This window comes from Ovis canadensis, chromosome 8, assembly GCF_042477335.2.
Source record: "Ovis canadensis isolate MfBH-ARS-UI-01 breed Bighorn chromosome 8, ARS-UI_OviCan_v2, whole genome shotgun sequence".
Taxonomy (NCBI): Eukaryota; Metazoa; Chordata; class Mammalia; order Artiodactyla; family Bovidae; genus Ovis; species Ovis canadensis.
The window spans coordinates 17713517-17726320 of record NC_091252.1 but is presented as its reverse complement, the minus strand read 5'-3'; the positions used below and the strand labels follow the sequence as shown (position 1 = coordinate 17726320).

Below are 12804 nucleotides of genomic sequence, written 5' to 3'. Positions count from 1 at the left end.
ACCTTAAAATTATAAGTGTCTTTCTCTAAGATGGCACTACTAATGAATATTTTAACATTATATATGAAGAGATTTTAAAATACCATGTTGATGAATTGTGTAAACTGCCTCCAACATATTTTTCCAGTAACTCTTCCGTTCCCATGGACTGATGGATTTTTTCTTTTTAAGCCAAGTATTCAGATCAATATTTCCACATTCCATTACCATGTAGATGTACTGATCTGTAATTTCACTGCCATTAAAAATAAATGAAAACAAAACAATAAATGGTTAGGTTATATTACCAAGATTTAAGTGTTTATCATAAGAATTAAAGCAAAAAAAAAAAGTTTTCTTTTAAACTGAAAAATTCTTACTAATCATAAAGTCGGATGATCTTATCACTATGTTGTTGTAGTTTACTCAGATAAGCAATTTCATTCCGGTAACTATCAACTGTTTGGCTATCTGCTTCTTCTAAGTTCACATACTTTATAGCATGTATTTGTTTCTTTTCATTCAATACCTGAAATACCTATATAGCAAAACAAAGGAAAAAGTTTAGAAAAAACTATTTATATATTGTCACAATACTTCTACATTTATTAGACAGACACTTAAGGATTACTGATGTAAATAATTTAAAATATTTGGCCTTATTCTGAGTATAGAAAGGAAAAAAAATGTTAGGAGAATAACAGTACATTTTCAACTACCTATGACAATGGGTATTTAATTACTCCAAAGCATAAATCTAATAAAACATCTATCAACATATAAGGTAATTTAAATTTCATAGACATTCATAACACTCTGTTAGATGTCATAACCAGGGAAATAATCTGAAGAAAAAGACATTAAAAAATGCCAAGGAACACTAAAGGCTGAATAAGGAATAAAAAGTAATTCATTTCACAGATGGTATTGATTCCACTATGGCTGGAGTTGACAATTTCATCCATGTGGTAAACAATATTTAAAAATAAGTGCTAATTGTAAGCTATCAGTGTATTTGTTTGTGAAAAGTAGATTGAGTTTCAATTTTCAAAATCAAGTTGACAGTAACAAGATGTTGCTATAAACACGGTGAGGTCCAGGCCAAACTGTTCTAGCTATAATGATGGTCAATTTATAATCAATGTTTATAAGGCAGATAATATTAATACATTTGGAAAAACACTGGTAAGGTGTTTAACTTTCAGCAAATATGCAACTGGGATGGGGCTTCTAAAATGTATAAATTCAGATACAGAATGCCAGTATAAGCAAGAAATTTTAACTTATCTCTCTTAACATTAAAGAAAACATCATTTATTTAAAAGCCAAGTAACTTTGACTATCCACAACAGTTAGAACTGGACATGGAACAAAAGACTGGTTCCAAAATCAAGAAAGGAGTACATCAAGGCTATATATTGTCACCCTGCTTATTTAACTTATATGCAGAGTACATCATGAGAAATGCTTGGCTGGATGAAGCACAAGCTGGAGTCAAGATTGCCAGGAGAAATATCAATAACCTCAGATATGCAGATGCTGCTGCTGCTAAGTCGCTTCAGTCATGTCTGACTCTGTGCGACCCCATAAACGGCAGCCCACCAGGCTCCTCTGTCCATGGGATTCTCTAGGCAAGAATACTGGGGTGGGTTGCCATTTCTGTCTCCTGATATGCAGGTGGCACCACCTTATGGCAGAAAGCGAAGAAGTACTAAGAGCCTCTTGATGAAAATGAAAGAGGAAAGTGGAAAAGTTGGCTTAAAACTCAACCTTCAGAAAACTAAGCTCATGGTATCTGGTCCCATCACTTCATGGCAAATAGATGGGGAAACAGTGAAAACAGTGACAGACTATTTTTGGGGGCTCCAAAATCACTGCAGATGGTGACTGCAGCCATGAAATTAAAAGACACTTGCTTGGAAGAAAAGTTATGCCCAACCTACACAGCATATTCAAAAGCAGAGACATTACTTTGCCAACAAACATCCATCTAGTCCAAGTTATGGTTTTTCCAGTAGTCATGTATAGATGTGAGAATTGAACTATAAATAAAGCTGAGTGCCAAAGAATTGATGCTTTTGAACTGTGGTGTTGGAGAAGACTCTTGGGAGTCCCTTGGACAGCAAGGAGATCCAACAAGTCCATCCTAAAGGAGATGAGTCCTGGGTGTTCATTGGAAGGACTGACACTGAAGCTGAAACTCCAATACTTTGGCCACCTGATGCGAAGAACTGACTCACTGGAAAAGACCCTGATGCTGGGGAAGACTGAAGGCAGGAGGAGAAGGGGACGACAGAGGATGAGATAGTTGGATGGCATCAGCGACTCAATGGACATGAGTTTGAGTAAAGTCTGGGAATTGGTGATGGACAGGGAGGCCAGGCACGCTGCAGTCCACGGGGCTGCAAAAAGTCAGACACAACTGAGCGACTGAACTGAACTGATCCAGCAAATAGTGGCAAGAAATAAGAAAAGAGCCCAAGAGTAAATGAGATTCATGCATTAAAACTGCACTGAAAGCAGAGTCTATCAGGTTGTTGGCTACATCCAATTACCTGTACTTTAAATACAAAACTCTAACAAAGTATTGTTGGTTTACTTGCACAGAAAGCAAATTAGACGGGGAGGAAGATAAAACAGTGATAGGGCAAGAGGCAGCAGACACAGCAAGGAAGGAAAGAAAAACAATTTAAAAACAGCACAAAGCTATTTGGCATGAGGTAAACACACAGAGTCGGACATGACTGAAGCGACTTAGCAGCAGCAGCAGCAGCAGCAGCAGCAGCAAACAGCCTTACAGGCTTCCCTGGTGGCTCAGTTGTAAAGTATCTGCCTGCTAATGCAGGAAACGCAGGTTCGATTTCTGCGCTGGGAAGAGCCCCTGAAGAAGGAGATGGCAACCCACTCCAGTATTCTGGCCTTGGAAATTCTGTGGATAGAGGAGCCTGTGGGGCTACAGTCCATGAAGTCCTAAAGAGTCAAACACAACTTAGCAACTAAACAACAACAAACAGCCTTATACCTCTCAGAGAATTTAGAGTATCTACTATTCTGTTTCAATACAATTAGAATGTTAGCAGTACCTTCTGCACAGGGCTGGAAGGATGCTGATGACATGTTTGTGTGTAGCAACCACTGGCTACCATTATTAGAGACAATTAGGACAGAATAAAGTGGATATTTCAAAACATATTACCATTGTCAGGTGTATCAGAAAAAAAGATTTGCAGGATATTAAAACAAAGATCTTAAAAATCTTGAGCAAGTGCAACTTCTAAATCAGTTTTTTCCCTGTATGTGCTTGTCCTCCCCTAATGTCCCTGCTCTGGCAATAGCTGATGAAAAAGATTAGGGAGCATTTACTTCCAGTTAGAGATGGTGTCAGTTGTAATTTTTCAGTTTCATGCCAAGTATGAAAGAAATAGAAAGGTCAATGTCTTGACCATTTCTACTAGCCCCATGAATCTTCTAAAATGTTCTTAATACAGTCTAAGTTGGTCACTGTCTAAACTCTAGCAGACAGAACAGAAACAATGTTAGGTTCATAAAGCATGTTACCCCCTTTTCCCTGGGGCATACTGAATTTGGCAAGGCCATCATAATAATTAAATAATTCAATTGCAAGAAGAAAATACAGGCTGGTCATAACTTTATCGTTTGGCCCTTGACTTAAGCAAGCTTACATCATCAATATCTTCCAAGGAAAATAATGTTTAAAACACTGTTAAGATTAAAATGAACCCAATATGGTTTATTGCATATATATCATCCATAACAACTTAGAGCAGCGAAACAGCTGAGGAGGGTCAGCTTATTCATTTAACAAACACCTCAGTCACTGTTCTGTTCCAGCCACCATTCTAGATAATGGAGCAAACATCCCTATGCTGATGGAACTCACATTCAAGTGCAAGGGGACATAAAAAACAAAACCAAGTAAGTAACTTACAGAGCATATTAGACAAGCTAAGGAGAAAAATACAGCAGGAGAGAATACAGTGTGCTGGGGACTGGAAGGCAAGAGTGATGGTTTTAGAATGTAGTCAAGGGAAGGCCTGATCTAGAAGATAACTGAGCAAAGATGTGAGGGTATCTGGAGGAAACTAAACCCTTACGCTAAAGTAGACAAGGAGAGCAACAGTCAGTGAGACAAGTTTGGAGGCGATTTTAAGAATTCAGGTGACAAGATGAAGCTACTTTGGCCAAAGGGACAACAGTGGCGGTGGTGAGGAAGAGTCAGATTCTGGATGGACTTTGAGGTGGAACCTGCCGACGAGCTGGATGAATGTGTGAGTGTAAGCAGAGTCAGTGATGACTCAGGGTGTTTGGCCTGGTGATTGGAAGGAAGAAGCTGCCATTTACTGAAATGAGAGGCTATGAAACAAGAGTTACGCTTGGGGCATATTAAGTTTTAAATATCTAGAGACACCCAAGAAGAGATGCTGAGCAGTCAAACTGGATACAGAAGGCTGGAATTCAAGGGAGAAGTTTGGGCTGGAAATACAAATTTGGGAACTGTCAGCATATACATGGTATGTAAAACCACGAGACTGGATGACAGCACCAAGGGAGTGAGTGAGTTTAGAGACAGAAGAAAAGAGGTCAAAACTGAGCTCAGGGGCCTTGCTCCACTGAGGTCAGCGCTATGAGGAAAACACAACGGCCACTGGAGAAGAGAAACACGGAGAGGCCAAGAAGGAAAAAGAGCTTCAGTGAGGAAAGTGATCAACAGTGCCATTTGCAGTGTAGCCCAGAATCAAAGGCAAGAATTAGTTTTGGTAAAAATATGGAGGTCATTGGTGATTTTTTTTTTTTTTTGGCCACACTGTGTGGCATGCAGGATCTTAGTTCCCCAACCAAGGATCAAAACCAAGCCTCCCAAAGTAGAAGCGTGCACTCTTTGTCTTTTTTAAATTTATTTTTTAACTGAAGGACTTACTGAATTTTATTGTTTTCTGTCAAACGAAACATGCACTCTTAACCACTGAACTCTCAGGAAAGTCCTAGTGATTTTGATAACAATTGTTTTGAAGAGCAAAGAAGGTAAAAATAAAAATCTGTTTTAAGTGCACTGAAGAAAACAGAAAGAGAAGTACTGAAGTTGGAAACTCTTTTGAGAGGCCTTCTATCCAGAGAACTAGAACCGATTTAGAACTGAGATAAGTTTCAGAAATGATCTAGTCCAATTCTAGAGAATCATTTGCTGCTAAACTCTGTTTTTTGAAAAGAAAACCTCAAAACAAGACCCATTAATCAGAAAGCTTGCTGAATCATACTCAGCACACTAACTACTTAATCACCGTCGGCCTCACTTTCAGAAAGATTCTTTGGGAATGTCACAAAGCTATCGTTTGCCATCCCCCAGTCAATGTTAATGTTATTTAGAGAAGAAATACGGAATCATAGGCCACTGGAGGGGAAGAGCAGGGAATTGAGATTGAAAGAAATATGCCATGTGCTGAGGTGGGGGGAAATGGGAGAAAGGGATAAGGATTTTTTGGCTCAAGGGAAATAGGGCCCCTAGAAATTAAGAAAAAAGGCCCCAAAAGGTACACAGACAAACAGAGGAAAGTTTAAAATATTTTTACTCATTCCTTAAAAATTTAAGAAACTTACCTTACTTGAACCTCCACTTCCTATCTGCTTCAATATGGAATATATTTTTCCTTTAACTGCAATGCATTCATTTGTTGAAGAGGATGCTGAAATCTAAATAATTAAAATAAGATAAAGCTTCAAACATTCATAGAACATGCCTGAGAAACTAACTTGCATTTAATACAGTGAAACATTTCCAATTTTGAAGTTATCTGAAATCTTAAGCAATCAGATATGTCACAACATTTCAATGTTTTACAGAAGCAATTTACATACTTCAGTCAAAGAAATAAATTTATTAAATTAATATATAGGCAATGATTCAAAGTTTCCTCGTCTAACTTATCTCGACTTTACATACATAAACAGAAACTTTAAGGGGGAAAAAACCCCCACTTAATGTCCAACAGACAAATTCACAAGCTGTCACTTTTCATCTTTCTCATCTATTCTTTCTTATACAAACCTCTTTACTTACATACATACATATATACATAAACAAACACACAACTTTATCATATTCTTTTTTCTCATTTAGCCTAACATTATAAAGGAAGCAGCATGCTAAAGTGCTAAGTGTTCCTGAGTCAATCAGACAAAGGCAGATTTCAGCAATGTCCCCTTTATGCTGGATAATATTCAACGAATTGCTTAGTTTGAACTTGAGCATCTTCCTCAGCAAACTCTCAACTAATGTACCATATTCAACTTGCATGCCTTCCCTTCCCTGACGTGAGAGCCCTTTGTGGACCTATAAATGCTCTGAATAGATGGAGAGCGTGAGGACTTACTCTGAGCTGAGCAGGAAGCTGGACACAGAGACCACCCAATCAGCTGACTAACCAAGTTGAAACAAGGTCTAAATGAACTTCAGTTCAACTAAGTCCGCTTTAGATCCCAAACGGTAGAATCTTTCTCGGGTGCTCTCCTTCTACATGATGTAACTGGTACAGCGTGCTCGTGCTCAGTCATATCCAACTCTTTGCAACCTTTGGACCGTAGCCCACCAGGATCGTCTGGCCATGGGACTTTTCAGGCAGAATACTGGAACGGGTGGCCATTTCCTCCTCCAGGGGATCTTCCCAACCCAGGGATAGAACCCGGGTCTCCTGTGTCTCCTGCATTGCAGGCAGATTTTTTACCTGCTGAGCCATCAGCAGGGAAGCCCTGATATAAAAGAGGACTGTAACTTCTTTAACTTTTAGGGTTGAAAAGACACTGTTGAGCCATGAAGTATGTTTTCTGTAAGAAAGTGTTAGGCTTTGACATATGGACACCTTATTTTCCACTGAGTTGCCCTTCACTGCCCTACCCTACTCTTCCTTCTGGAGCTTCCTCTCCTACAAAAATTTCTGAGAGCAAAGGAAGCAGTCCAATATCCTTTCCTCCTAGCTGCTGACTGTTTTTAGAATACAGTAACTCTGACCTATGTCTGATTCAACACCAGTGTGAAGTTCAGTGTCCTACCCAGGACATCCCGCAACCTGCTCAGTCCACCCTCCTCACCCATGACCAGAGTAGATTTCTCCAAAATACAAGTAAGACTGCTTCACTCCCCGACTCCAGCTTGTTCCATAGCTTCCTAATTCCCTCGGAGCAAAGCCTAAAGAGCCCAGCAGAACCCTGAGGATCGCCCTGCCCCTTGGTGAACTCTAGTCACACTCTGGCCTTTCAGTTTCCTCCTGACACCAGGCTCCTCTAGAAGGATCCTCTGGCTTGCCTTTCAGAGTTCAGCTCAAACAAGGCCTGACATGAGTAATTCCTCAATGAATTTTCTTTGAATTAACATGATGGGCAAACCAGGCTATCTTTCTCTTTCTCTTTTTTGTAGTTTACTATACTGTTGAATCAACCCTCAAAACACTATTACCTCTTTTAGCATAATCTACTGTCAGCTAAACTTCTTGTTCCATTGCTTTATAGTAAAATTCACATGCCATAAAATGTGCCATCTTAACTGTTTTTGAGTGTCCTATCCAGCGGCATGGAGTATAGTCACATCGCTGTGCCAACATTACCACCACCCATCTCCAGGCCTTCTCCTCATCTCATACTGAAACCCGTTCCTCTTCCTACAGCCTCTGGTTACCACGGATTCATTTTCTGTCAGCTAATTTTTTAATCTCTTGATTTGTTTAGTTCATTACTTTTTTTTTTTTTGATGTTTTTCTTAAACAATTGCTACCAACTTTTATTCTTTACCAAGCACTAGTTTCTGTTGTAAGAGTTACATATATATTAACTAAATTAATCTTCACAGTCATCCTATGGGACAGAGAGCTTTATTATCCCTATTTTATAGATGAGGAAACAGAATTTAATTAACTTGCAAAAGGTCACATAGTTGGTAAGTAGTGAGGCCAAGAGTCAAGGCCAGGCAAACTCTCACCAAAGCCTATTCTTTCTACCAATATTCAGCTGTTTCTCAGATAGTTATTAAAAATTAATTTTAGTATTGATATAAGAGTATCTAAATAATTATCTTTCCAGATGGTAATACAATCGCCTCACCAGCAAAAAAAGGTTTTTTTAAAATAATATATTCTAGCAGCATCTCATATTGCTATTCTGATATTCTTAAAAACTTATATATTACTTGTATATATATTAATATATATACTTGTATATTAATCACCTAATGAAATGAAGCTGCCCACTAACAACTGGTTTAAATAGTTAAGTGGAATGAAAAATCACCTAGATTACAAAAGAAATTTTATCTAGCTATTCAGACTAGATACTTTGGGCAAGTTAATGAAAAATACTTCATTAGTTTCTTCAGTAACTAACCTATCAAAGTCACGAGGCACCCTTATCATATTATCAGTTTGGCCTAATGGGACTAAGATTGAATAAGTTTTTAACACTGTTCTTAACAAATAAATCCTGCAAAAATAAAATCTTTGATCACACCGTATCATGTACCATCATAAATAAAGCTTATCAAACCTGTAAATTCTGAAGTGGAGTAACAGGTATCTGCTGCTGTTGCTGCTGGAAATAGGCCAGTTGGCTATATGGTGTTGACAACTGACAAGCAGGTGGAAAGTCATTCTTTACTACTGGAGTTCTAAAACTGGGGAAAGATATATTTTTTAAAATTTAAAACATTAAAGCTTTAAAAACAAGATTGTGACTCAGACTTTGTGTGGTGAATATAAATGTGTTATATCAAATAGAACCCAAGTCAGTTTTCCTAATACATCTGGAATATTTATTTCAGATTCACTATCACCAGAAATTTCACTTTGGGGGAATTCTTTCTGAATGTAATTTTTGTTCCCAGACAAGAAGTCCTTATTAAAATAAATATGATGTCATTTAAAAATACAGTTAAGAGTTATTTTATAAAATTTAGCCAAGACAAAGCTCCATCTATCATAGATTTTATGAGTGCTTTTTAATAATAATGTTCTATGATAACCTACTAGAAATATCTGAAAGCCAATTACATGAGAGTTTGACCTTGGAACACAAAGCTGTTCAGCTCGCATTTGTGCTTTGCTTCTCTTATTCACTATTGTATCTTCAACACCGAGAATAGTGCTTGGCACAAAGGATTTCTACAAATATTTGTTGAAAATAAATAACTTTATAAGAAATAACTATATCCTATTTTAGTTAGCAGTCATTCTTTAAAGTATTCTAAGTATAATAAAATGAGGTAATAAATAGCAAAATTGTATTAAATAGCTTACTTATTTAATAGAATCAGTTATAAAACTCCAAGGCCAGTTCTGATTAGGATTAAAGATCACATTGTGAAAATGAAAGGCAGAAGACATGAACTTCAGTTATCCTCTAAGACATTAAAACTATATTAAAAATATAGCCACTAGTTGAAGGATATCACATGCCATATCCCCTCTTTTCTTTCTTAGAAATGCCATTGATTTGCTTTTCAACATCCCTTATGTTTTCTGTCAATCAGCACTGATCAGCTTCTTCACTCATTTCTCATTAGCAGCTACTCCGACCTTGAACAAGCCCAGAACTATGTGAGTTATGCTACCAACCTCTCTCACACTCCAATTAACACCTCCTTCCCTACAATATGCATCCACCCTTTATCTACTGTAAGAATGGTAATCTTTAAAGTCTCTCACTGAGAGTTACAGAGATATACAAGAGGCAGTGCTTGATTAACAAGAATTTTTGCATACTCAAAGTATTTAAAGGTACTGCCTATAGACCTATAGGTATAAAAAGCATATACATAGAGTAGGTACAGATTACAATGACAGAGACTTTCATAACAATCCTTAAAAATATATTGCGGCTACCTTCCCTTCCTTTACAGATGAAAAAACTGATGATGAGAAAAATAACATGAATTTAGAAAGTCTTTCAGGTAACAGAGCAGGATTCACCTCCAGATCTGTTTGCCCCAAAGCACATGTTGTACCAAGCTAAGAACCAAAAGGAATTACCAGCTCATGTAATCATCCAAGGCACTGTTGCTGGGTGTCTTACAAATAGATTTTGGGTCAATCCATTTAGGTGTTGATATTGGTGGTGACTGCTTTGAAACGGAAAAGGCAGGTTGCTCAAAAGTGGTTTGTTTCTGCTAGATCAAAATAAAAAACATCATGATTTCGGGTTTTTTAATTAGTCTCCTGTTCAACAATTTCACAAATATTAAACTTCTAAGAGAAAATTAAAATATGAACTACAAAAACATGCTAAAATAAGCAGATGTATGTATTATAGGCTTTCAATAACTTCAGTTAAAGCTCTCTTACTCTAAATTTTGAAGCTTGTTACACTTTCCTCAAAGAGACTGCAATTAGAGGGAAGGCACACAGCGTGCTGAACAAAACAGGATCTAAATATCCTTTCTCTTTAGGGCTACTGTCATAGCATTGGACTTATATTAATAAGTATTCTGTGCTTCAGAAAACCAGTCTTTACAAATAGAATCATCCCCTACTTTTATGTTTGGAGGGAAAATGATCAAATACTAATTATTTAGCAACATTTGAAATGGCAAACACCTATCTAGTGTTCTTCTCCTTTGTAAAAGACATATAGCTTACAGAATTTATCTCATACAAATTCCAAAGCAATGATGAATGAACATCCGCTACAGCAGAGACTGGTAAAGTACAACCTGTAGGTTGAATTCGGTCTGTTGTTTGTTTTTGTAAATAAAGTTTTATTGGAACACAGCAAAGGCCATTTGTTTACATATTGTCTCTGGTTGTTTTCACGCAATAATGGCAGAGTTCAAAAGCTACAACAGTGACCATCCGCCTCACAAAGGTTTTACAGAAAATCTTGCCAACTCCTGCAAATCACATTTTGCTTGAACACTATTAGTAACTGATCACCCACTACCTCTACTTTAATTTGGGGACAGCTTTAGTTATTAGTAAGTATTCACCGATATCTAGATTAAATCAGCTTCTATAATTTCAACCCACTGGGTCCACATTATACTCTGGAGATCCACAATGGATAAATCTAAACTATTTTCTACTTTTCAGTCTTTTGTGTTTTTGGCCACTATACCTCTTTTCCCAGATAAATTTTCCATTTAAGATTTCCTCATATACACACACACACACACATATATATATGCATATGTGTGTATATACATATACACACACACACATATTTGGATTAGTAGCCAGAATGGTATTGAGAAACTGTGGTAGCAAGATTATTTAGTAAGAAAAGGGGAAAGGTTATACTCATGACCATAGATTTAGATGTTTGCATTTGAGATTTTGGAGATCAGACCTGAGGACACAGGAATGGGTAGCTAAGGTGAAATTAAGAAAGTAGGCATGAAAGAGGAAGAAGTTATGAATTTGGAGGGCTGGTGTAGGACTAGTGATACACAGGGGTACAGAAGCTAACAAAACACGATGACAGTTGTTGGGCTGAAGTTGAAAGAAGTGATCCAGAGCCTAATATTTTCAGAGAATGATGGGGAGTCACGAGGATGTTCAGAGATGATGGCAATGAGCAACTGCAGGAGAGCACAGCCCAAAAGAAGGCACCTCAGAAGGGCAGGGTTTTGGGACTTCCCTGGTGGCCCAGTGGCTAAGACTCCACGCTTCCACTGCACAGGGCACAGGCTTGATTCCAGGTCAGGGAATTAAAATCTTGCATGCAGCATACACAGCCAAAAGAAAAGGACAGGGTTTTTACAAGGGAAGAAATGGTCTAGACATAGCTAGGGGGAGCTTACAGCTTGCTGTAAGGTAAGTGAAGCAAAGTGAAGGTGGCTCAGTCATGTCCTGCTCTGCGATCCCATGGACTATACAGTTCATGGAATTCTCCAGGCCAGAATACTGGAGTGGGTAACCATTTCCTTCTCCAGGGGATCTTCCCAACCCAGGGATTGAACGAAAGACTCCCACATTGTAGGCAGATTCTTTGTCAGTTGAGCCACCAGGGAAGCCCAAGAACACTGGAGTGGGTAGCCTATCTCTTCTCCAGGGGATCTTCCCAACCCAGGAACTGAACCGGGGTCTCCTGCACTGCCTGTGGATTCTTTACAAAAAACTGCCTGGTCTTTTCTTTTTCACCTAAGTGTACTCTTCTGTGGTTTTCAATATATTCACGAGTATGCAATCATCACCACGATTTAAATTACAGAACATTTTCACTATTCTAAGAAGAAACTCTGTATTAGCCATTACCCCCAGCCTCTACTCCTCCTGGACTCTGGCAACCACCTGTCTACTTTTTGTCTCTGTGGATTTGCCGATCCCAGGCATTTCTTATAAAGGAGATCACAAAATATATGGCCTTTGGTGACAGGTTTTTATCACTTACCATGCCGTAGCATTTATCAACACTTCACTACTTTTTAAAAAATGTTTTTCTTTTAAGACCAAAAACACCTTGCATTGGGGTATAGCCGATTAGCAATGTTGTGGTAGTTTCAGGGACTCAGTCATATACATACATGTGTCCGTTCTCCCCCAAACCCCCATTCCATCCAGGATGACACATAACGTTGAACAGACTTCTGTGTGCTATACAATAGGTCTTTGCTGGCTATCCATTTTACATATAGCATTTTTTACATGACCTTCCCAAAGTTCACTAGTTTTTACTGTTGAATAAGAAAATGAAATAAAATCAGAATACCACATTTTGTTTACTCACTCACCAGTTGATGGCTATTTGGGTTAACAATTATGAATAATGCTGCTATGAACATTCACATACAAGATTTTTTGCAGATATATATTTTCTTGAGTATATACCTAC

General features: G+C 38.0%; 1 protein-coding gene across 8 annotated transcripts in view; it reads right to left on the bottom strand.

The window, feature by feature from the left end:
• The window catches only part of TTK (TTK protein kinase), a 39478-nt gene that overhangs the window by 9329 nt on the left and 17345 nt on the right, over positions 1-12804 (bottom strand). For 4 of the 8 annotated variants that reach the window (XM_069598953.1, XM_069598955.1, XM_069598957.1 and 1 more), the window contains exons 12-16: positions 10008-10144; positions 8527-8653; positions 5596-5688; positions 360-517; positions 84-235 (exon numbers count right to left, since the gene is read on the bottom strand). In XM_069598953.1, the coding sequence (XP_069455054.1) occupies positions 84-235; positions 360-517; positions 5596-5688; positions 8527-8653; positions 10008-10144 (667 nt within the window). The remainder of the gene's footprint in view (positions 1-83; positions 236-359; positions 518-5595; positions 5689-8526; positions 8654-10007; positions 10145-12804) is intronic. The other 4 variants (XM_069598954.1, XM_069598956.1, XM_069598958.1 and 1 more) reach the window with 1 other exon arrangement.